Source organism: Cucurbita maxima, unplaced genomic scaffold (genome assembly GCF_002738345.1).
Source record: "Cucurbita maxima cultivar Rimu unplaced genomic scaffold, Cmax_1.0 Cma_Scf00010, whole genome shotgun sequence".
NCBI classification, from domain to species: Eukaryota; Viridiplantae; Streptophyta; class Magnoliopsida; order Cucurbitales; family Cucurbitaceae; genus Cucurbita; species Cucurbita maxima.
This window is the reverse complement of record NW_019272026.1, coordinates 3,185,178-3,209,434: the sequence shown is the minus strand read 5'-3', so window position 1 is coordinate 3,209,434 and position 24,257 is coordinate 3,185,178. Positions and strand designations below refer to the sequence as shown.

Genomic DNA, 24,257 nt, shown 5'->3' with positions numbered 1-24,257 from the left:
AAAAAAAAAAAAAAAAAAGCAAATTATCATGACAAATAATTGCTGGATGGTTACAAAACTTGAAGCTGAAGCTAAAGCAACCCCCGTTTGTTGATTCGTATGTGGCAAAACATGGCTGCTTCACCACGGGACAGTGGTGGTGGGCCCAACTGAATCTAATAATTTTTTATCCCTATTACTCACCACAACATCCTCCAAAATTGTGGACCATTTATGATCTGACCACCAACGTGGCGTGCTCCCTACACTCTCCATAAATTTAATTTAATTATTTTTTTAATTAGATGAAACATTTTTAATAATTTCAAACTTAAGATTTATAATTTATATTTCATTAAATGAATGTGTTTATTAAATTTGTAATACACTAAGGTCAATGTTTATTTCTTTTTCAAGCTTAGCCCAAAAAGTCGTATAAAATTAAAAAAATAAAATTAGACCTAAGTTGTCAACTTCCATCAAATCAAAATGTCGCCACGTCATGAAAAAGCTTAATTTCTATTTTATTTAAAAAATTATTTTCCAAAAACGTCGAATCTGAAAATAGAGTGAGCTGAGGTGGCAAATCACGTGCAGTGTGATTTAGAAGGTGACACAAGGACGTGACAAAGGGACACATGGCACAAACATAGGACGTTCTTTCAAATCCCCGACTAGGAAGGGGAGTATACCGACAAAACAGAACCAAGTTTTTATTTAAAAAAATCCTCCTCCGTACACGTGTCGACTTCCTAAGAATCATCCCACGCGCGCCAGAAAACTATTCTGCGGTAAATAAAATCCACGCGTCAACCGGGTTCTGTTTGACCGTAAACGTGTCTTTATCGAGCTCAGTGCAATGCGACACCGAGTTCCCTACACCAAACGTGGCCTTATCTGCTCATTCCTACGCCCTCGAGATTGCCGTGAATAGACTCCTCCTCTTAACCTATTATCTCACCAACATATATATTTATTTATTTTTATTTAAATATCTTTCAACTTTTAAAAAAATTTAAAATTTGGAAGTTTGTATTTAATAAATCCATTCATTTGTAGAAAGAACAAATAAACTTGATTTTAATTCCAAAAAATATATATAAAATTATATTTTGAGTAAAAGATTGGGTGAAACAAATAAAATAATTTAGGAAAGATATTTGTTTAGTTAATTTGGTTAGGAATAAGGTATGTCGAGCTTAGGTTGGCACTTGGCGACAAATTAGAGAGAGTTTAAAAGCACAGCACCTAGATTAACATTATCTAGATATGTTGACATTGACACGTTGAATTAATTAAGTTAATCTTAATATAATATATGCTTGAAAACATAGGAAATACTAAATAACTAAGCGTAACGCTAAAGTATGTATAAAGTATAAGCCACGTAGCTTTGATGTCACGTGCAACGAGCGCATCGAATAATATCCCCTTTTTAAAAAATAAAAAAAAGAAAATTACTTCCTTATTAGTGAGACAACGTTGGTGGGATAGGAAGTTCTGTTATCTTAATCACGCCCATGGACTTTTTTTAATTTAAATTTGTAAAAAATAAAATAAATAAAGGGATTTGGATTTGTTTGATAAGCGGTTGAAGTTGACGGAAAGCGAGAGATGCACGAGAAATGTTAACCTCACTCGTGATGCCTCACCTGCTTCAAGTAAATGTCCAATCAAATTCTTTGACTGTGACCTATTAAGCTATTTCGGGTAATGTTTAGGGATGTGTTTTTATCAAAGCGGGTGACTTTAATATCTTTCTACGGCTTGTCGTTGTTATTCGGATATTGCAAATCTTGTAAATTGCAAAATTTTATGCCCAAAGTATTCCCTTTTTATTTATTTATTTATTTTATATTTATCTGATACTTATTTGGGCCTCTAGACGCTGGGCCTCAATATCTATTATGATATTTGAGTTCAAATAAATAAATTAAAAAAAATTTGAAAGCCATGATTAAAGATAATCTTTATCTCTATTATGTTTTATATTCTCTAACTAATAAATTTAGCAATTTTCTTTTTAATGTTTTTCAGTTTATTAAAATTTTAAAATAAGGATTTTATTAAAAAATATATTTGATGTTACTAAATTAATTTTAAAAAGTAAAAATCTTGTGTAGACATATTTTAAAAAAAAGTAAACATTGGGTGACCGAAAGAAAATAGAGGCCCTGACTCCAAGGGATTCTCCTAGCTAATCAGTTTGACATTACACTTAATTACATAGAGAGGGACGAAGTTGCGAGACCGAGTGAAAGAAGCTAGAGAAAAATAGCTTGACCTCGTGTTTGAAGGTGAAGGAGAGGATTGAATTGACTCGACTGCAAATTCGATTTGTTTTTCACAGCTTTACCGAGTGTTTGAAGGTGAAGATCATAATTGCTTTAGAGTGAAAGAAGGGAGAGGGAAGAGGAGAACATGTTTTACCTCATCAATCAGGTTCAGAAAGAACCAAACACCTATTTACCGAGTTGACTCTGTCTTATTCCTTTGACTCTATTCTCTGACCCTCTTAATTTAGAGAGTGGATGGTCAATGAGTGGAACTAAATCAAAGGGAAAGCAGAAATTAGAAAAGTCGGTAAATTAATTGCACGACAATCGAATATTTTACGGCAGTGAATCTCATCCAACGAGTTTTACCGTTTTAGATAATTTTTATTTTTACTCTTGCATAATTTTAAATATCTAATTGAATTCCATTTCAACCACATTAATCCTTTAGATTAGGCCTAGAAAATAATGGATGAAATTCGGAGGAAGAGATTAAATAGATATAAAAAATAAAAATTTAAAAAACTATATATAAAATTGACCGACAAAAGAAAAACAACACAATAATAATGGAATTAGAAAGTGAATATTTAAACCGTTGATCCCACAAATAACCCGACAATAAGGGAAGAAATTATAGTCTAATGTGGGGTTAGGCAGAAATATGTGGTGGAGATGAACTTATAAATAAAATATCATGATCGACAAATTTTTGTCCTTAGCTACTTTAGGATAAAAGAAGTATTTAATAATAAGCTTACTGAGATGAAATAAATAATGAAATCCTCGGTGTTCGAGTCCATTAATGTAATAAAGTTCCCTTATTTCCCAAGTAGATACCAAACTTTACCTAATATTCAAACCCATCATAATGGACCATATAATAACCTTAATATTATGTTAATTTAAAATTATAAAGGAAAGTCGTAACTTTATTGATATCAATCAATGGCCCCATCAAGCTCCACGTATACAAGCTCTCCAAGATGGTGGACATTTACCAAATTACCATTGAATACATGCCACTATTAGGGGTATTTAAGACTTTTTTCATATTACATTAAGCCTTTCAGTTGTTTGAGCATAATGCTTGAACCGCCAATCTTGCAGATAAATTGGTAGCATCGCCAATTCCAAACGACTTTGCAGATACATCAATCGAACAACTTTCCATACCAATGCAAGCCCTTTCGACTAAAAGAATGCTGTTTGAAACATTCCATAAGCCTTGCGTAAATGACCCGCATTTTCCCTCGGGATTTCCGTAGCTAGCAAATTGTATTTCGGATATAATATGCCCTTCTTGACAAGACAACTCTAAGGTGCTCCCTTCGTTTGCATGTCCACATATAGTTTGAATAGTGACGGTTTGAACTGAGACTTGTTCAGGGTTTCCGCCAATTTCTTCAAATAAAATCAAGGTATTCGTGTCACCGGATAGAAACGATCTTGGAATGTGATACCATCGTTGGGAAGGATTCCCACAATTTTCAAGACATTTGCTAGGGTTATATGCACCTCTGTAGTCGCAAGTTTCACTACAACTATCATTGCTAGCGATGAAAGAAGGCCAAAATCGACCTATGCTTTGTCCATTTACCCAAGCCTGACCTTTTCCCATTCCTTGCAGATCCAATACTACTGGGTCAACTCCAGATGGGGTTTTAAAGCTTGTTTTGTACCATGTCATTCGCCTTCCAATAGAACCTTGATCAAATGGCCTCCATTTTCCTTTCGATGAGAATGTCGGGTTGTTAAGTTGCTTCATTTCTCCATTTAATCCAACCTTGTAAGACCATAGATTTGACGACAAATCAGTTGTGGCATTTCCACTTCCAATTAGATAAACAGGACCTCCATCAATTCCAGTTGGCACTGTGTCATAAAATGCATCGTAATTTTTTAGTCCAACTGTGGCACTCAAAAGGGTTATCGTGTTAGTTCCAGATTTTAACGAGATGGGTTTCTCAAGTACAAAGCTCTGACCGTTGCTCGCCCATTCCGACCCAACATACCTTTTATTTACAAAGGCATGAAGCACATGACCCTTTGTATTCACGTGAAGAGTTATATTATAAAGAGATGAAGCTTGATCGGTTTCAACATTTGTCATGTACCACAAGTAGTCGCTAAAATCAACCGTAGTTGCCTTTTGTTCCAAGAGAAGGTTTGCTTTAAATTTACCAATTCCTTGTAGAGTATCTCTCATAGGCTCAGGAGCCCAAACCCAGGAGAGTTGTGCATTTTCCTTCACATTTTGCTCCTTCACATACACAGATGTTTGAGAGTTAACCTTTGCAGTGTTGTAAACCTCCTTGTTGCAACCATCAAGAATGGTCACAGACCAAGCTGGTACAAAATATTTTCCATCTGCCTCCAAGTCTATGGTAGCATCATTGCTAGCATCTGTGTTGCACAAAAAGCAAAACCTACCCCCTGTTGTTGGGTTGGAGAATGTTGTTAAGGTCACCGAGCTACTAATATTTCGGTCCGAGCGAGTGCTGCTAGTCAGAATCTTCTCTCCAAGTTTGATTGATGCGTGAAGTTGTCTGAGATGTCCCCATTTAGGTTGATTCAAGTTTCCATATTCATCGAGGGGGGCGTCGTAATCATAAGACGTAGTGATGAATGGACCTCCCGATGTTCTTCCAAAGTTGGTACCTCCATGATACATATAATAATTGTTAAGCACGCCACCAAATTGAAAAAATTTGGCCACAGAAAATGCTACATCTTCTGCAGTTCTATGAGGGTCTTTGTCGCCCCATTTCTTGAACCATCCCACCCAATTTTCGGTGAACATTTTTGGGCTCTTCGGGTTGTTAGGAGTGAAGTTATCACAATAGAATCCGTTGCATGTATTAATCATAGGTTGTGGGGCATCGCTTTGTTGGCACATGATCCATGGAACACCAATATTGAGAGATTCAGCCATTTGAGCGCACCAATTGATATATGTTTTTCCTGCATCTCCGTACGGTGTCATCACGTTTCCATACTCATTCTCAATTTGAGCTATAATTATTGGCCCTCCTTGCGATGCAAATAGGCTAGCCGCTTTACACATATTCACTATCTTTGTCGTGAAAGTCTGCATTTCATTCTTATACACTTGATTGTTAGTTCGTAATTGGATTCCTGGCATATTGTGCAGCCACACTGGAAAACCTCCATAGTTCCACTCAGCACACACGTAAGGACCAATCCTCATCACGACATAAAGTCCAGCATCTTGAATAAGTTGAAAGAACTTGATAAAATCTAGATTTCCAGAGAAGTCATATTTTCGTCGTTGGGGCTCGTGACGATCCCAAAAAATGTATGTCTCGATTGCATCAAGTCCACCATCTTTAGCTTTTTGAATAAGATCAGGCCACATTGCATCAGTACTACGTGGATAATGAATTGAACCTGAGAAGATAATGCGTCGTTCGCCATTGATAATTAAGGCATTTGAGTCATATGTAACATTATCTGCCGTAGAAAAAGACAAACAAGCTAAAGTCCCAACAAGGGAAAGTACAAGCGATCCAATGTTGAACATCTTTAGCTTGTTTATTCGTTCGTTTATCTTAATGGATGTGTTTATATAGGAAAATATAGTGATAAGATGAGAGTTCTTTAGTATCTATATTTGTTCATAAGTTGTTGAGAGATTCTAAAAATAGAAAAAAAAAAAGAATTAATTTCTAAAAATAGAAAAAAATCCATTGAAACTTTATCTATGGCTGTTGGCCTTATCCTTAAATAGCTTATTATCCAATTAAAAATATTAAACGCAATTAACAAAAATTTAATTATTATTTGTCAAAATTACTATTAAACTTAGCTTTCTTTATTTAATTAATACATAAACTTATAACGTTACAACATTTTCACTAATATTATTTTAGAAGTTACTAAATTCAAGACAGACTAACAAATATCATGATTTTAATTAACAAAGCAGTTTAGAAGATGAATTAAAGATAAAATATATTATAAAGTTATTATTATTATTATTATTATTATTATTATGTGTAAACAACCTTAGAAACGTGGGACGGGTGGAGATATGAAATTCCTTGTACAACTGGTAGTATATGAAAGGATATGTCCGGTCATGTATATGTGTGGTTGTATATGACGGTAAATGTTGGAATGACCATAAAAGTTAAGATAGGACAATATCATGCATGTTGCTATTTCTATTTATTGATTTAAACTAAACGTATAGGTCCACGACTTCGCTTGAAATGTTTTATTTAAATTTCTCCATATGTTAAAGTTATGAATATAGTGACATCTATGGTTTAGATAAGAAAATTAGGGGCATTACAGTATACTAAGTTTTTAAATTCTATAAACCAACCGACCCAGCAGACTTACATAGTCTTTATCCATCACTGTCTATGTTTTTGATCGATTATAATAATAAATGGTTTTGTCTCCTTACATCTAAGAAGTGGTTAATGTGACTATATCACAATAAATGCAGGGAATATCGATTCCTAATTCAGATTCCAAATCTTGGGTATGAATCGTTACCGATTAATTTTTACAATCATTTAACTTTATAGATTTTTTTTTTTTTTTAATTTACTATAAAACACATATAAAATTATTAAATATAACTTCAATTTGTATTAAAATTATTATTTTTTAGCTTCATTTTGTGGGTAACTAAAGAGTGGAACATAATATACAAACCCACCATAATTGACCATATAATAATGTTAATATTATGTTAATTTAAATTATAAAGTAAAGTTGTAAGTTTATTGATATGAATCAATAGCTCCATCAATCTATACATAGACAAATAAATCTTCCAAGATGGTGAATATTTACCATTCTACCACTGAAGACATGCCACAATTAGGGGTATTTAAGACTTTTTATCCTATTATTAATTACTATAGACTTTTCATTTTCCTTACCAATGCAAGCTTTTTCCACCAGAAGAATGGTATTTACCACGTTCCATAACCCGTGTTTAAACGACTCGTACTTTCCTTCGGGATTTCCGTAGCTAGCAAATTGTATTTCAGATATAATATGCCCTCCTTGACAAGATAACTCTAAGGTACTTTGAATAGTGATGGTTTGAACCAAGACTTGTTTAGGAGTTCCGTCAATTTCTTCAAATAAAATTAACGTATTTGTGTCACCTGATAGAAACGATCTCGGAATATGATATCATCGTTGGGAAGGATTCCCACAATTTCCAACACATTTGTTGGACTCATATGCACCTATGTAGTCGCAAGTTTCACAACAATTATCGCTAGCAATGAAAGAACGGCCAATATCGACACCCAAGCCTGACCTTTTCCCATTCCTTGCTGATCCAATACTACTGGGTCAACTCCGGATGGGGTTTTAAAGTTTGTTTTGAACCATGCCATTCGCCTTCCAATAGATTTGTGTTCAAATGGCCTTCGAGGATGTGGGGTTGTAAAATTGCTTCATTTCTCCATTTAACCCAACCTTGTAAGACCATGAATTTCACGACAAGTTAGTTGTGACATTCCCACTTCTAATTAGATAACCAAGACCTCCATCAATTCTAGTTGGCACCATGTCATAAAATGCATCGTAATTTTTTAGTCCAACTGTGGCACTCAAAAGGGTTATCGTGTTCGTTCCAGATTTTAATGAGATGGGTTTCTCAAGTACAAAACTCTAACCGTTGCTCGCCCATTTCGACCCAATACGCCTTCTATTTCAAAGGCATGAAGCACATGACGTTTTGTATTCACTTGAAGAGTTACATCACGAAGCGAAGAAGACGTTTGATCGATGTCAACATTTGTCATGTACCACAAGTAGTCACTAACATCAACAGTAAATCCTTTTTGTTCCAAAAGCTGGTTTGCTTTAAATGTACCAGTTCCTAGTAGAGTATCTCTCATGTGTTCACGAGCCCAAGCCCAAGTCCACAAATACAGATGTTTGAGAGCTAACTTTTGCAGTGTTGTAAACCTCCTTGTTGCAACCATCAAGAACGGTCACAGACCAAGCCGGTACAAAATATATTCCATCTGCCTGCAAATCTATGTTAGCATCATGGCTAGCATCTGTGTTGCTCAGAAAGCAAAACCTACCCCCTGTTGTTGGGTTGGAGAATGTTGTTAAGGTCACAGAAGAGCTACTAATGTTCCGGTCCGAGCGAGTGCTGCTAGTCAGAATCTTCTCTCCAAGTTTGATTGATGCGTGAAGTTGTCTGAGATGTCCCCATTTAGGTTGATTCAAGTTTCCATATTCATCGAGGGGGGCGTCGTAATCATAAGACGTAGTGATGAATGGACCTCCCGATGTTCTTCCAAAGTTGGTACCTCCATGATACATATAATAATTGTTAAGCACGCCACCAAATTGAAAAAATTTGGCCACAGAAAATGCTACATCTTCTGCAGTTCTACGAGGGTCTTTGTCGCCTTATTTCTTGAACCATCCCACCCAATTTTCAGTAAACATTTTTGGGCTCTTCGGGTTGTTAGGAGTGAAATTATCACAATAGAATCCGTTGCATGTATTAATTATAGGTTGTGGGGCATCGCTTTGTTGGCACATGATCCACGGAACACCAATATTGAGAGATTAAGCCACTTGAGCGCACCAATTGATATATGTTTTTCGTGCATCTTCATACAGTGTCATCACGTTTCCATACTCATTCTCAATTTGAGCTATAATTATTAACCCTCCTTGAGTTGCAAAAAGGTTGGCTTGTTTACACATATTCACTATCTTTGTCGTGAAAGTTTGCATCTCATTCTTATAAACTTGATTGTTTGTTCGAAATTCAATTCTCGGCATATTGTGCAACCATACTGGAAAACCTCCATAGTTCTACTCAGCACACACGTAAGGACCAATTCTCATCAGAACATAAAGTCCCGCGTCTTGAATAAGTTGGAAGAATTTGATAAAATCTAGATTTCCGAGAAACCATATTTTTGTCGTTGAGGTTCATGATGATCCCAAAACATGTATGTCTCGATTGCATCAAGCCCACCATCTTTAGCTTTTTAAATAAGATCAAGCCACATTGAATCGGTACTACGTGGATAATGGATTGAACCTGAGAAGGTAATGCGTCGTTCGTCATTGATAATTATAGCATTTGAATCATAAGGTGACACTATTTCCCGAACAAAAAGATAAATAAGATAAAGTTACGACTAGAGAAAGAACAGCGATCCAAGATTAAATATCTTTACATTGTTTATTCGTTTGTGTTAATGAAAGTGTTTATAGGGAAATATGGTGATAAGATGAGGGTTCTTTTAGAACCTATATTTGCTCTCAAGTTGTCGAGGGATTCTAAAAATAGAAAGAAAAAAAAAGACAATTAATTTCTAAAAATAGAAAAAAAAACTGTCGAAACTTGTGTCTATGCTAATCCTTAAATAGCTTATTATCCAATTAAAAATATTAAACGTAATTAATAAAAATTTAATACGTGAGGGATAAATAGGATATAAGCTACCAACTCACTAATAAAATATATTACTTACCAATTTTAAAAAATAATAAAATATATTACTTACCAATTTTAAAAAATAAGATAAAATATACGAGAACTAATTCCACTTTTAAAAATTATTAATAATTAAATATCTTTATATCTTAAATAAAATTCCTTAATATTTATAACATTTTAAATAATATTATTAACAATATTTTAATTGATTAATCTTATAAATATGAAGATTTTAATTAATAGATGGATTAAAGAGAAAATATAGTATAAATTAAGGTAAAATACGGTAATAAACCGAAGGCTGAAGCATGGCACTTGTGTTTCGTGGATGACGATGGCAGTGGCTCAATCTTCAGATTCCCGCTATCGGACTTCAATATTGGCGAATTTCTTCGAAGAGAACGCAGAGCCAGATCGCGGCGTGCGGCGTTGAGTTGAAGATGGCTATCAAGAGATTAGGTAGAATTTGGATGAAATCGGGGAAAGATGCGGCGTCGCTTCCGTCTCGGGATGATCCGTCCTTCGACGATTTCTGTCCCATTGACAGCCAAGGTAATCGATCCTCTCTGGAGTACTTTCGGTGACGTTTTTTAATTTCTTATTCGGCGTTTGATTTACAGTGCAAGAGGAGATGGTTCGTTCGTTCGAAAGGGCAAATGATCAACAGAGTCTTCTATGGAGGGTATCGTATGATTCAGCGGATTTTTCCTAATTTTATTTTGTTCTTAAGTGGAGGATTAGGGATTCTCATGTCGATTGTTCTTCTCTGTGGATCGACTGTTCGTCAGACTGTGTTTGCGGCATTTCTTTTTTGCTTTGTGGCTTTTCTTCTTTACTCAATCGTTCAGCAGGTTTCTTCTCCATTTGAACTGGTATGCTAATATTGCTGAGATTTATCGATTTGTCCTGCGATGTATGCCGTTTTGTTGAATTCAATTGTTGTCATGAATTTATGCTCTTGGCTCCATCGTTTGCATTATACAGATGGGCGACCTTTTATGCTTATTTTTCCCCTTATGCAGCGTTATCATGCTTACTTCGTGGAGGATGTTGAATCATGGATGATTATAGCTGCAGGTTTTTCTTACAAATCTATCCATTACTTTTCTTTCAATTCATTTGTAACAGCTTACAGCTAGTGAATATTGTGCTCTTTGAATTTTTTCGGACTTCCCCTCAAGATTTTTAAAAGGTTCTGTTAGGAGAGATTTCCATGCCCTTAGAAAAAAAATGTTTATTTCTCTTATCCAACCAACGTGGATCTCACAATCTACTCCCTTTGGAGCCCAGCGTCCTTATTGGCACACCGCCTAGTGTTAGGCTCCGATACCATTTGTAACAATTCAAGCCCACCGCAAATATCATAGAAGAGAATTTTATTTTTGATGTTATATATGCTTTCACGCCATGGGATCTTGCTAATGTCAACAGTTGAAATTCTACAGATTGGGTTGCTATTTTAGCGTGTTCATTTTCGATCATTGGGATTGTAAGTAAGTCAAATTACCACCGGCGATGGCTTTGGTGCTCATTTTTTATCAGCATCCTACTCTCAGTTTTCTGGTTATATTTCATGATGAGGTATGGTAAGAAATTTCATAATCTTTTTATCAAAGTCTTGCTACTAAATGAAAGATTATAGGATATGACTTTTGAATCCGCAATTAAAATCTCTCTATTTTCTTCGTTTGTTGTTGGATGCTAAATGGTCTGTTTTGATTGTTATGCCCATTTTCATATAGGAGCAGTGCATTGTGGAGATTTCATGTTCAGTTCATATATGCTAAAATATTTAAGAACATAGCTATGTATAGGTTAGATTACAAATTTAGTTTTTGAAATTTGAGATTTATGGTTTTAACTTCAACATTTAAAGATCTTTTCGACCTTAGATTACAAATTTGTTTTTGAAATTTGAGATTTCTAGTCCTCTTAAACGTTTAAGGATCTTTTGAACCTTAGATTACAAAACCTTATATTACAAATTTAGTTTTTGAAATTTGAGATTTCTGATTCTCTTAACTTTAAAGATTTTTTGAATCTCAACGAAGTTCTACAATCTTTTGAACCTCAACGTCGAAGTTCTACAGGGAGCTTTTCACTAAAGATGGAAATTTGTTTCAAGGATCTATTGGAGACTTGAGAGACCAAACAAATACAAACATTCATGCTTATGGACTAAACTTATTATTTAAACTATTCAATCAGAGCCCTAAAAGAGCCCATTTCCTCTTCAGATATGTTTCTATATAATGCTTCATTCTTTGAATTTACAGTTTGGAATGTATGTTGTATTTTGATTATGCAGATTGCCTAGGTTTCGATGGGATGTTATTTGGCGACCCTTTGGTCCTCTCAGGTAGTTTCTGGACATCATAATATGATTATCTCACCTTGAATATCCACTTTGGGATTCATACGCTTCCGTTTAATGCAGTGTGGCTGGAATCTGTTTGTATGTTGATCATCTGCTGGCCGAATCGTCCGAGGAAATAAGAAAACTTAGAGGTTATATGTATGCTTATAAAGCTACCTGAAAATTGCATGAACCTCGTATAATTCATGCATTTCCTTCCCTGAAGAAACTACATCTGGAGTTCATTTTTTGACCCGAACAAGCTCGAGTTTTATAATGATTTAACCAAGGTTCTTCCTTAAAAGAAAAGCATGTTCAAAGTAAATGATTTAACCATTGCAAAAGAAAAGCTGATTCCGCTAGGATTCGAAGTAAAATAAAGAAATGTACCGAAGGGTGGGACAATGAAGAACTCTGATTTAAACAAGTCTTTCACCAAAAATGTTGCCAAAAGTTGGAAATAACTGATAAAAAGGCAAATGGGAATGTGAGATCAATCTTCTTCATCGATGACCTTAGTGCCCAATCCTTTCAAACCTTCTGCTGGGATTTCTGAAACGGTAACAAGCGAATACAGTTCTTCCTTTGCATCTTCATCGTCGTTCCTCTTGCGTGCAATACGAACTCTAATTCTCCTTGGAACACTTCGAATTCCTCTGCTCCAGATATGCTTGTTCAGTTTCACGTCCACCCTGACGTCCTTCGTTCCCATTGCTTTCTCTGCAAACTTCCTTATCTCCTTGATGGCCTTAGGAGCCTTCTTCTTGAAGGTGCTGTCATTTAAAGTTTCAGTAAGCATGAGAACTATATAGTTTGTTGTAGACGAATTCGGGATTCAAATTGGATGCGAAAGGGGAAAACAATTGGAATTAGACTACTGATACAATGAAGGGGGAAACAAAAAACATCCAAACACAAAAAATACTAGACTATAAATTACAAATGAAAAGTTGCATAGAGACATAGAAGAAACAGCACATAAACCATCCACCAGACCGCTAGTCCAATATTTCACACTGCATAACAAACTTTCCATATTTCGTCTTCTTAGTAGTTCAATTGACCTTCTGCCTTATAAACTTGCATAAAAATTCTCCAAAACCTTGCTTTCATTATTCTTATTAATCTCGTCTACATCTTCAATACCCAAAACAGACATTATACTCTACCAGGGAAATCTACATTTCTCAGATCAGCTGATACGTGTTCTTAATGAAATTCCACGATGAAATTTATCCTTTATCCCCTAACTCTTATCTTATACAAGCTTCACAATCAACATAGTCTTGATATATGTATACAAATACACCACGTTAACTTACCACGCCAAGTAATCTTATAATTTAATTGACGAGAAACAAAAAAAAATAGGTCTCATAACGAAGAAATTAGTTTCAAAACATAAGAAATTGAAAATCTCTAGCCATAGATATTGGACGTACATCAAACAGTAGCTTAATAAATTAATTGAGCGGGAGATGGCATCAGTTAATATCGATGAATGAGATAAAATACGCAATCAAACGGAATGGAAACCAGAAGGAAAATTATGAACGAGTTTGTACCAGCCATGCAAACGCTTGTGTAGATTGATGGTGTACTCTCTTGATACCACCTCTTCCTTCCTCCCCTTCGTTTTCTCAACCATATCTGCAGTCGCCTTCTTCGATTTTACCTGCAATCAAACGATGTCAGATGAAATCAATCTCAATCCGTTCGAGCAAAGAAATCGAAGCTTCAAACAAACTGGAGATGCAGATCGAGAGAGACCTTGCTAGGGTTGAAGCGATGCAGAAGGCGAGAGTAAAGGTGAAAGGGTACAATAAAAATGGTACTCAAAACCCTAATTTCGGCGTCGTACCAATTTATCAACGTGTTATCCACCATTGGGCTTGGTAGTGGTTGCGGCCCAGATGTTCTTTTAAGCCCAAACTCCATAATAATTTAGGCTATTTTCTTTTTAAAAAATACGTTTTTTAATTTTTATCTAAATTTAAAAAACTAAAATAAATATATTTAGATTTAAAACCTTAAATTTTGATACAATCAATTAAAATAAAAATCATATTATATATATATATATATATATATATATATATTTTAAAAATAATAACCTTGCATTAGTTTCTTAGTGGGCTGAGTATTGGGCTTAGACGAAGCCTATTTGAAATGAAGCCCATTTGAAACGAAGCCCATTTTAAAGCCTGCGTAAGGACCAATTTTCAGGAACATTTGGATAAGACAAATCAGGAACTTTTGATCTTCAAACTTTCATCGTTGCTGGTTCTGAATCCCTCCATTGCTTCCATACAACGAAATGATTGTCTTGCAATTATCCGACGGTATTCTCACGCCGCGTCATCTTCCGATCGACGCTAAAATTTCCCGCCGAGCCAACCATGTCCTTACTCCATCATCGGTCTGTAAAGTTCGCCCCCGGAATCATTTTCCTAGGCTTGAGCAGCGCCAATGCGTGACCAAATCTAGCCGCGACCAAAAATCGGAAACTCAGAATATCCCGTCCAGTGAAATCGAAGTGGTGGATGAAGAAGACGGAGATTATGATGCAGACGATGGATTTTTTAGTGCGAGTGGGTTTAGAGGAAGAGAAGGGGAAAAGGACTACGATCGAGACCCTGAGTTCGCTGAAATTATCGGAACTAGTGTTGATGATCCAGAGAAATTTCGGTCCAAAGTAAAGCTCTCTTATCTCTTCCTTGTAGTCGCCTTTTCTATGTTATTTGAACATATTGCATTCACTTGAACTATTAAGTGGACATTTTCGACTTAAACTTCTCGATGCTGCTTAATGGCAATCATTCTTTTTGAGTCATTCATTTATGTTCTAGGGTTCGTATAGGAGTGCAAATATGATGATCTAAGATGAAATATGAAGATGAACACGCGCGTCAGTATTCATTAGAAGCGTTTTCGTTTTCAGCTTTCTGTGTTTAAATTGTAGATGGAAGAGAGGCTGAGGAAGAAAAGGAACAAGATATTGCAGCCAAAAACGGGATCAGCCGTTCCAGTAAAAGTTACATTCAACAAGTAAGCTAAATTCTACGACGTGTAGTCCATGGATGAATGCATGTGATTATGCCTGAGGCAGTGAAACAGAGTACCCTAATGTTGAACTATCTAATCTATAACTTATGAGAACTTTTGGTTGAATGTTTTTTATGGTAGCATGATTCGATTACATATATATTATCTCCTTTAGTCTTGAATTGGACATGATTTGTCGATGTTTCTTCTAGATTCGATTTCTCGAACTCATATATATGGTTTGAATTCTACAACACTCCATTGGCCAAAGATATCACCTTAATTTGTGATGTAAGTTCTTGTTTCTTTTATGTTAGCTTTTGCCTAAAAGAACTTGAGTGAATTAGATTTATTATCTTTGTTCATAGACCATTAGGTCATGGCACATCATTGGACGTCTTGGTGGATGCAATTCCATGAATATGCAGGTAAACTTCAATATCTCACCCAACATTTATGTTCTTTAGCTATGCCCTGTCCAAGTTGTTAAAGGGTTTGCATGATTTTACTTGGAAATGAATCACATTAGTCATCGTTGCTCATTTTAGTTCATCTCCTCAGCTTTCTCAATCTCCATTGGATAAACGGCCAAGTTATGACTCTATTCAGGGAGCCAATGTTACTCCAACCACATTTTATAACATTGGGGATTTTGAGGTTCAGGACAACTTGGCTCGCATATGGTAATAGCTCTTAGTCTAATTTCCTTGATGTCATCAAGATCTACTGTTCATATTAATATGACACGGGTGTGTTCATATTATCTTTCTCATTGATCTACTTAATTTTATGCACAGGGTTGATATCGGGACGAGCGAGCCATTGATTCTAGATATTTTGATAAATGCATTAACCCAGATTAGTTCTGAGTAAGTTCCTACTACACTTTCTTACTAATGTTTTCTTTCCCAAATTTAGTTTCCAAATATGAACACTTTTGCTCTTCCTATTATCTGCTGCCTGTAAAGTGTGCAATAGAATCACTGGATTTTCACTCTCTTACACAAATCAGTTGTTTTTGGGTTTGGGTTTTGCATTTCTTCTTCTCATATGAGCTCTTTATGGGTATTGGTTTACTAATTGCTGATATACTTTTATGGCCCTCCAAAATGCTCACAAATCAGCTACGTTGGAATCAAACAATTGGTATTTGGTGGATCAGAGTTTGAGAATTGGAAAGAGAATTTGACATCAGAAGATGCAGGTTACAGCACTCACAAAATATAGTTTACTTCCTAACCCCATCTTAAGAATGCCTCCATTGCTTCTCTAGCAATATGGGAAGAACGAAACCTTCCAAGTTTTTCAGCTGCAAGGATGCCAATGCTTCACCTCATTGTCTGCCAGTCTCTAGGAGATTAGTAATGAAAGAGAAGAAGTCACACAAAATTTGTCTATTGGCTCATCATTTGTTCCAGCAAATCATTCATGGGAAAGAGCAGGTTATGCTTGTTCACCTAATTTTCTCGATGATTTGCCTACAAATCTCATGTTCTAATAGTGATTTCTTGAAGTTGAGTTCACATCATCTCTATGATTTATATATATATATATGTATGATGATTTGATAGGAAACAGGAGACTCTAATAAGATCGAATGGTAGAGATTTTTATTCTATTCTTATTTTATTTTATTTTTTGGGAGAAGTAACAATAAACCAAATGATGATAATTTGATTTTTTTTTTTTATTATTATTATTATTTTATATATAGCTCTCTAAATGCTCATGAGTCTTGTCTAAATGATGATGAAGATTAACAAGTCCTGTGCTACAAAAATTCTGTCGGATTAAATTTAACAGTGAATACGTTCAAAGATGAAAGTAAGAGAGGGTATGAACTCAATAGGAAGCAAAGTCTGCAGGAGATTTTAAAGAAAGCAACAGCATCGTCGTTATCCATCCAAGTTACCCTGGATACATGAATTATTAATAAGTAAACTCATTCCTCTCACCAAATACTAAGTTTCCAGAACAATGTTTGAAGGAAAACAACAAAATTTCATGCAGAATTCATGTCATTCGAATGGTACAAACCACAATGTCGCAGGAAATCAAACTTACGGATGATCTAAGTGGGGCATGTTTTCCCAAAGGAAAACAACCTCAGACATAGTATCCGGTGAAAGTAAAACCCCTTCCCACAATTTCACCAGCGCAAAACCATGCAAAGCACTCCAGACCAAATAGAGCAGCAATACCAGCATCTTCCACCCTCATCTCTTGTCTGTTCTTCCACAATTGTTTTACGTAATCAAGTTCCTTATGGAACGATTCGTATCGGCCTGGAATACTGTATCGATAAGATGCATGTCAAATGATATTCTTTTCGCCTCATGTTCCACACAAAGAACTCTAAATGTTATCCTATACATAAAGTAAATCTAGGAACAATACTACATGTAATTACAAGTCTTGAAAGACATGGATTTTGCAGTTTAGAGTCAGCACTGCCGTCACATTTCCTACAAACCATTTCTTAAATATTTTTAGGATCAATTTACTTATTTTTTTCTCTACAACAGTTGACACAAACTCATAATGATCGCAGCACCATGGTACCACACAACATTTATATTCATAAAAGGTAAATTAAATTAATTGTTTAAAAAAGGACTCAACAAGCCAAAAACTACATTGATGAAAGGCTGTAGAGGAGGCTTATATTCACCTAGTCACATGGATTAGAAGAATGATATCATATATTGTGAAGAAAAAGGTAAGATTGAAAAACAAGTAGAAAAACATGTATTGACAAAATGAAACTAGAAAACACAAATGACTAAGCACAATATTTCACCAACAGATCTTGGGCTTGCATTATTATAGGAAGAATGGGTACTCTTTCCTAATTCCAAAAAGATGCAAAACACCAAGATAAAGAGAGTGTAGAAACTATGACCTGGCAAGACGAGTGTAAAGTAATTGCTTAGAAAGCAGGTTGCATTTCTCCACTGTAGGCGGCTCCTGAATAAATTGCTTGTTTTGTTCCAATAATTGCTTGTAGTAGGAACACCCATGCTTTAACACAAATTGTGATGCTTGAGTGGCCTTGGACTGTAACTGAGTCAGCTTGGATGCCATTAGTTTAAAGTCTTATGCCCTGAAAAGCAGCATACAAAAAATATGAGATGTTGTAACAACTGAGGAAGTTAAGAACATGAAAATGATGCTTAAAGAAAAATCTTATTAACTAAATCAGGATATTACTTTATAAATTTACAAATTTTTTAATCCCCAACAAAACTCATCAAGCCCTCAAAAAATCCATACTCTGAAACTAAGACTATCATTTGACATTTAGCATCATAACATTTTGTCTTGAGCCTATGACCACATGGTCAACATGTCCTTCCCAGGTTTTGGTCTCTAGAAAATCAAACGTAAAAACTAAAGATTCTCTACGAAATGACTAACCACAAACATTAACTTAGATGAGTTATCATGAATCTTTTAGACAGTGTCTCCTGCCTGAAGTACTAAGAAGCTTTGACACCATAGTTTCAACATCACCAAAGTGGGAACTTAACTAGCAAGAAATGGTCCTGAATTACTGACAAACTATTCTGGGAAGGAATGCAAATTTGATTTCGGATATACATCAAAGATCAATAAGTAGTAGCTTAAACACAGTGTTAGCAAAGATTTGAGAACTCTCTATCTGTCTCTCTCAACTTACAAACCATACAGGATGCAGAAAAAAACTCAACTTCTATCATACTTTATAAAATTTCCAGTAAAACTGATGTACAAGAACAGATCAAATTTACAGTTGAAGGTAAGGTAAGAATAGGACTTGAGGCTAAACTAATCATTACTCGGACAAGAATAGAAGCGCCTCTACTCATTCTTTCACTTCATATATATGGAAGAGACTGTGAGAGTCGCGTAAAATTACTGCACTTGACTATACTTCCTGATGACGCCTACAATAGAACCGGAATCCTCGCAACACAGACGCCATATTCCGGCGTGATGTGCCAACTCCGTCGCGGCATTAAACAATCCAAATCGCCACAAATTATTAAGAATTTTCAACATAGAAACAAAAACCTAGTATTCGATGCAATCTTATAAAAAAAAAGCACCCTACGACGGTTCCGTAATTACTAAACCCTGAAAATCGAGACAACAAAGCCACGATTCAAAATTCAACATGTCAATTCAAATATCTAACAATTACAAAACCGAAAGAGTACATCAGCAAACAAGGAATTGCGATCTGATGAAAAAAAATAGTAAAAAACAAGAAAACAATGTTCTTTAAAAGAAATCAACACTCTAGTGAAATCACAAAACCAACAAATACAAACTTGATAGAAAAAGGAGAAGGGGACTGTCAGAACTTTACCTTTGAATAAGTGATTGAGAAATGCAAAATCAAAAACGAAGAAGAAATTTAAATAGGCGACGGGATTGAATGGAATTGTTCGCCGATTCTTCTTCTAGTTCTAGCTTGTACTATGCCGCGGCGAGCTATGTGTGAGTTCGTGAATGAGAAAATAAAAAATGATAACAGAACGCGGCAGGGGCCGTTTCGAGATTTCCTCCTTTCTCATCGACCAACATTATCAAATTTCGATAAATAAATAAATCTATATATATATATACATAAGTATATTGGTAAAAATATTTTATTTTAGAAATTATTACAGAAAATTAAATATTCAAGGATATAAATATTTAAAATAGGATTAATTTAAAGATGATTAAAAAAAATAGTTTTAAGGTGATTTAATATTATGAACCGATTATTTTCTATTAATACCTAATGCAAAATAGTGTCCCAAAAAAAGGATACGCGATATTGGGCTGGGCTTTACTGGACCTGACGTTCGTACATTAGTTGGGCTGGGCTTTACTGGACCTGACGTTCGTACATTAGTTGGGCTGGGCTTTACTGGACCTGACGTCCGTACATTAGTTGGGCTGGACTTTACTGGACCTGACGTCCGTACATTAGTTGGGCTGTGCTTTTACTGGGCCTGATGTCCGTACATTAGTTGGGCTGTGCTTTTACTGGGCCTGACGTTCGTACATTAGTTGGGCCTAACCCAGCTAATGATCCAGTGAATTTGCATTTGTTGGGCTGTGTCTGAAATTTGCGTGCCCGATTGTTGGATCTAGGGTCAAGAAGAATGACTGTAATAATTAAAATTCGACTAAATAATATGATTTTTGGGAAAATTATTAAACATATATATTTTTAATAGAATTTATTATTCATACTGTGACGAAATACCCACAACTAAGATTCTACTAATATTTTCTAACTAACCAATGGATATAAATAAGCAATATAAATACTAAAAGACAAATTAACAAATACAAATAAATTGTGCTAAATTATAATAATGAATAAAAATCTATAAAGGAACCAAATAAATATAAACACACATTATCTCCTGAAAATTGAAATAAGAAAACATGAATTGTAACATACCGGTATGTTGTAGTCAACCTCATTATTGGGCCCCGCTTGGCCCTATAAACTCGGTCTAATCCCCAAGTTCAACAAGCTTGAGGCATTGTATGGACTTGGATTCAACCGACCTAAGCTTTAATAGTTAAGTCCATGATCCTACCTTAGGCTTGGCTAATTGGATCAAAGTTCGAGTCAAACTTGAATACTGTCTATTGAATTAGATCATTGAATATCAATTATATATGTATATTCAGACAATAATATATTTATTGGCCTAGCTCAACAAGCGAATCTCACATGATCCAGGTCCATCCATGGGAATATTTGATCTTTAAAATTGGGATAAATATTATATTAAACGAATAAATAAGCCGAACTATGATCAAATAGCCGAATTTAAATGAAATTTAAATTTGGTTTGAATCTATGATGGGGCTAACGTCCTCCCCATGCCTAGGCATACTTGTAGTTTTCATGCCATCCCATTGGCTCATTTAATGAGAAGCATGAGCATGTTGACATTAAATTCGAAGCATTGGGAAGTGAGCCTGAAGTAATAATTATACAAAACAGCAAAAGAAAAAAGAAGAGTGAGTTTCCGAGGAGGTACATACAAAATAGAAACTTGCAATTCAATTCCCAAGGTTTTGGAACAGCTACCCCTCAGGCCTCATGGAGCGTGTGAGGCCGAAGCATGGGGAGGACTACCAAACAGTTGTCAATCTTATAAAAAAAAAAAAAAAAAAAAAAAAAAAAAAAAAAAAAAAAAAAAAAAAAAAAAAAAAAAAAAAAAAAAAAAAAAAAAAAAAAAAATCATGGCTCACAAAGTCACCCTACTGAGCTGCCTTTACACTCATTCTAATATGTAAAAGAATCCCACTGCTTTCCGACTCATGCTCATTTATAAGTAATACATCTCTATGTGTACGAGGTTGTTTTGAGAAACTCAAAGTTGTAAGAGACATTAGAACTTATACTCAGAGTATATATTATCATACCATTTTCACACTAACAACATATACCATTTTCACACTAACAACATATACAGTTTTGTGTTTTGGTCAAGTGGTGATTTAAACAAATCATTGTAGTAAGGATCTTCTTTGTGGATGTTGAAAAACTTTATAAATATATTTTAGTTTATGAATAAAAATATCTTAAGATGTGAATTCAACTTCTAAGTTTGAACCATCTCATAAAAAGAATCACGAATCGAAGAGCATAAACCAATTCCACCAAGGTAAAAATCATAATAGTTTGAAATGTTCTAACCAGATTTTTGTTGTCACTCTGAGAGTATGTGTGTTGGGCAGTAAGATTTGAGCATGTGAGCTGGATATTTCCCCCCAGTTTTACACCATTACAGCAGCCAGAGAAGATAGTGCCAAGTTGCCACTTTAATATATGAAAATGGGACATAGCAGAAGAAACCCAATTTGCATATCGTGCATGGAAATTGCCAAAACTCTGCAAAAAATTACAAACAGAATAATAATTAATGAAATGTGAAGGAAGAGGACACTAACATGCTTCTCCTCTCTCTACTTGTATATATATATATATATTCACTCGTGTTATTGCATGCAGTCTACACAAGAATATCCTTTCATTTTCTTTTTTGTGAAGAAAGAAAAGCAGAGCAGACAATCAATCAATCATGTAGTTGGTTGGAGTTACGAGACCCTTCTCTGATACACAAAAACAAAAACAAAAACAAAAAAACAAAACCCCATTTTCATGAGTCCCAATGCACGAGCTCATAGTCTCTGTTGGCAAACGCCAAGCCAGCCTGGCTGGTTTGGCTGGAAAACAAAATGGGATACAAAATCAAATCATATACAATATAATCTATCATTATTGGCTTAAAGGCTTGACTCATCCCCCTTTCGGTTTGCCTGTGGTGTGGAGCTTCATGGATCACACAATTGTTTAATTTGATTATTAAGCATCACAGTCATAATTTAGGAGTCCTAATCATTGATACACTTCATCACAAACAATACATTTTTTTTTCTCAAATGGAAAGAAGTTCTCTAGTTGTCAGCCAAACAACAAATTTCATGAAATAAATATTCCATTTTAATATCTTTGAAGTGTTGGATAGGTTTTTTTAACAAATGGGTGTTTATAAGTTCCTTCACAGCTCTGTAACAGGTAAGAATAAATATTAAAGGGAAACAAACAAGAAAATAGAAGCTGACTGACTGAAAATGAAAGATGACAAAACGGAGGTGGAGGTAAAAAGTAATCTGAAAATCAACTAAATTTTAAATTGACTCTGTTTTTTCCAAACTAAGAATTGGTTTAAATGACTTTCAAATGTTCTTTTACATGTTTTTCATTCACAATCATTTGGTTACAGTCTAGTAAATAAAACTCCCAACCAAGAAGCAAATATTTTTCATTCATAACCACTTGTCTTGCTAGTGATTGCATGGATTTTTGGCTAAAAAATAATATGAACCAGCTCAATCATACGCCTGATTAATAAATCGAAGAGACAAGATCAATATAATAGAACAAAATTTGAATTTTTTAAAAAAATTACAACGTTCAAAACCCTGTAAAATATTAGATAAAGGCATTTGTTCCACAGAGTAATACCAAAACGCAAGGACCTGGCAGATGTTTGCTAAAATTATATAACAAAAGATGACAATGGGGAGAAACCCAATGCAGGCAATGCCCAGAAAACAATGAATAAAAATGGGAAAAAGAATAAGAAAACATAATGGGCACAGAATCAAAAGGACGGTGATGAACCAAACAGCTAAGTAAGCAAGGAATTGGGCAAGCAGCATTGAAGTAGGGGATGGAGAAGGGACGTGACAGATGAAACAAAGCATATCAAAATAAAATAAAAGAGAATAAGACATTATTGGTGGTCAAATTGGTATGCCAAATGGCGGTGGATCGCAATGTAGTGCCTCACAGGCATTTCATCAAACAGGTTGTAGGCAGAAACGAAGGATGAGATTATAAATGCTAAGAGAGGAAAGAGGCCCCAGAAGAAAATGGATATCTTACCAACAATTCATTAAAGATGGAGATTGAAGAAAATGGGAAAGTTTTATTTAGATTTGGAAGTGTAAAAGGACAAAGATTGCGGTGTTTCTTTTCTGCGAAAACTCCATGGACTTGTCTTGGCTCTGGGGATCCTCTGTTTGGTTTATGAAAACGTGTTCGTACAAACACTCCGCTCGCTTAACACGTACGCAGTGGGGACTTATGGCCGTTGAACGCTATTAATATAATCCCTACCGCCACCACCCTCCTCCTCCTTTTTTAATTTCTTATCCTCTAAAATTTAATTTGTAATAATTTTCTCTTTATATTTCATATTTATAATAATTTAAATTTATAAACTTTTCTACCTATTAAAATTTTATACAAAATTATTTAGATATAAATATTAACTTCAAATAGCAAAATTAATTGAAAAAATAATGGAAAGAGGAGGAACTATAATAAATTCATCTATCAAAATTTACCATTTAATTAAATCTAAATAATGATAAAATTTTAAAGTAACAACAATTATATAATTAATAATTTCAAAAATAGTCAAATTTATTTTCGTACAAAATTTTATTTTATTTAAATTAACGAATTAACGAATATTTTATACTTTATTTTTGTTAAAAATTATCGTAAATTAGCGGAAATTGAACAGAATATAAAAATTGAAATAATTATTTAAGTTTTGGT

General features: G+C 34.8%; 6 protein-coding genes, 1 long non-coding RNA gene and 1 pseudogene across 10 annotated transcripts in view; 2 read left to right on the top strand and 6 right to left on the bottom strand.

Moving 5' to 3' along the window:
- The window catches only part of LOC111485296 (inositol oxygenase 2-like), a 20,048-nt gene extending 17,191 nt beyond the window's left edge, over window positions 1-2,857 (bottom strand). For both annotated transcript variants that reach the window (XM_023132122.1, XM_023132121.1), the window contains exon 1: window positions 2,852-2,857. The gene's annotated coding sequence lies outside the window, so the exon portion shown is untranslated. The remainder of the gene's footprint in view (window positions 1-2,851) is intronic.
- Window positions 2,858-3,206: 349 nt separating this feature from the next.
- On the bottom strand, window positions 3,207-5,766 carry LOC111485145 (beta-galactosidase 7-like). Its single transcript, XM_023131889.1, has one exon. The coding sequence runs from the start codon at window positions 5,632-5,634 to the stop codon at window positions 3,325-3,327; it is 2,310 nt and encodes a 769-aa protein (XP_022987657.1). The 5' UTR covers window positions 5,635-5,766; the 3' UTR covers window positions 3,207-3,324.
- Window positions 5,767-8,153: 2,387 nt separating this feature from the next.
- On the bottom strand, window positions 8,154-9,304 carry LOC111485024 (annotated as a pseudogene).
- A 705-nt stretch (window positions 9,305-10,009) lies between these two features.
- LOC111485278 lies at window positions 10,010-12,398 on the top strand. 3 transcript variants are annotated; one of them, XM_023132097.1, is made up of 7 exons: window positions 10,013-10,275; window positions 10,344-10,405; window positions 10,512-10,595; window positions 10,746-10,800; window positions 11,169-11,304; window positions 12,032-12,082; window positions 12,161-12,398. In XM_023132097.1, the coding sequence occupies exons 1-7, from the start codon at window positions 10,164-10,166 to the stop codon at window positions 12,258-12,260; spliced, it is 600 nt and encodes a 199-aa protein (XP_022987865.1). In that variant the 5' UTR covers window positions 10,013-10,163; the 3' UTR covers window positions 12,261-12,398. The 3 variants fall into 3 exon arrangements, with proteins under 3 accessions (XP_022987864.1, XP_022987866.1, XP_022987865.1); XM_023132096.1 differs by having other exon boundaries at window positions 10,010-10,275; window positions 10,344-10,595; XM_023132098.1 differs by lacking the exon at window positions 10,512-10,595 and having other exon boundaries at window positions 10,011-10,275.
- Window positions 12,399-12,419: 21 nt separating this feature from the next.
- LOC111485311 (60S ribosomal protein L31-like) lies at window positions 12,420-13,949 on the bottom strand. Its single transcript, XM_023132141.1, has 3 exons — window positions 13,850-13,949; window positions 13,645-13,754; window positions 12,420-12,852 (listed from the first exon to the last, which is right to left on the bottom strand). The coding sequence occupies exons 2-3, from the start codon at window positions 13,725-13,727 to the stop codon at window positions 12,573-12,575; spliced, it is 363 nt and encodes a 120-aa protein (XP_022987909.1). The 5' UTR covers window positions 13,728-13,754; window positions 13,850-13,949; the 3' UTR covers window positions 12,420-12,572.
- A 378-nt stretch (window positions 13,950-14,327) lies between these two features.
- On the top strand, window positions 14,328-16,758 carry LOC111485243. Its single transcript, XM_023132039.1, has 7 exons — window positions 14,328-14,774; window positions 15,042-15,127; window positions 15,337-15,415; window positions 15,493-15,552; window positions 15,686-15,807; window positions 15,922-15,993; window positions 16,249-16,758. The coding sequence occupies exons 1-7, from the start codon at window positions 14,397-14,399 to the stop codon at window positions 16,349-16,351; spliced, it is 900 nt and encodes a 299-aa protein (XP_022987807.1). The 5' UTR covers window positions 14,328-14,396; the 3' UTR covers window positions 16,352-16,758.
- A 203-nt stretch (window positions 16,759-16,961) lies between these two features.
- On the bottom strand, window positions 16,962-19,667 carry LOC111485310. The gene is made up of 3 exons (XM_023132140.1): window positions 19,476-19,667; window positions 18,027-18,227; window positions 16,962-17,417 (listed from the first exon to the last, which is right to left on the bottom strand). The coding sequence occupies exons 2-3, from the start codon at window positions 18,206-18,208 to the stop codon at window positions 17,231-17,233; spliced, it is 369 nt and encodes a 122-aa protein (XP_022987908.1). The 5' UTR covers window positions 18,209-18,227; window positions 19,476-19,667; the 3' UTR covers window positions 16,962-17,230.
- A 161-nt stretch (window positions 19,668-19,828) lies between these two features.
- On the bottom strand, window positions 19,829-23,769 carry LOC111485323. The gene is made up of 3 exons (XR_002718649.1): window positions 23,577-23,769; window positions 21,822-22,016; window positions 19,829-20,266 (listed from the first exon to the last, which is right to left on the bottom strand). It is a non-coding gene; the product is annotated as an uncharacterized LOC111485323 (long non-coding RNA).
- Between the last annotated feature and the right edge of the window lie 488 nt (window positions 23,770-24,257).

Bases quoted from the DNA above. Each gene is read 5' to 3' on its own strand.
- LOC111485145 (XM_023131889.1), bottom strand. From the start codon at position 5,634: ATGTGGCCTGATCTTATTCAAAAAGCTAAAGATGGTGGACTTGATGCA.
- LOC111485278 (XM_023132096.1), top strand. From the start codon at position 10,210: ATGCGGCGTCGCTTCCGTCTCGGGATGATCCGTCCTTCGACGATTTCT. The intron at 10,276-10,343 runs GTAATCGATCCT...TTTGATTTACAG, and splicing joins CTGTCCCATTGACAGCCAAG to TGCAAGAGGAGATGGTTCGT. The intron at 12,083-12,160 runs GTAGTTTCTGGA...CGTTTAATGCAG, and splicing joins CGACCCTTTGGTCCTCTCAG to TGTGGCTGGAATCTGTTTGT.
- LOC111485311 (XM_023132141.1), bottom strand. From the start codon at position 13,727: ATGGTTGAGAAAACGAAGGGGAGGAAGGAAGAGGTGGTATCAAGAGAG. The intron at 12,853-13,644 runs GTACAAACTCGT...TTTAAATGACAG, and splicing joins CACAAGCGTTTGCATGGCTG to CACCTTCAAGAAGAAGGCTC.
- LOC111485243 (XM_023132039.1), top strand. From the start codon at position 14,397: ATGATTGTCTTGCAATTATCCGACGGTATTCTCACGCCGCGTCATCTT. The intron at 14,775-15,041 runs GTAAAGCTCTCT...TTTAAATTGTAG, and splicing joins CAGAGAAATTTCGGTCCAAA to ATGGAAGAGAGGCTGAGGAA. The intron at 15,808-15,921 runs GTAATAGCTCTT...TTTTATGCACAG, and splicing joins GACAACTTGGCTCGCATATG to GGTTGATATCGGGACGAGCG.
- LOC111485310 (XM_023132140.1), bottom strand. From the start codon at position 18,208: ATGGCATCCAAGCTGACTCAGTTACAGTCCAAGGCCACTCAAGCATCA. The intron at 17,418-18,026 runs GTCATAGTTTCT...TTATCGATACAG, and splicing joins CTTTACACTCGTCTTGCCAG to TATTCCAGGCCGATACGAAT.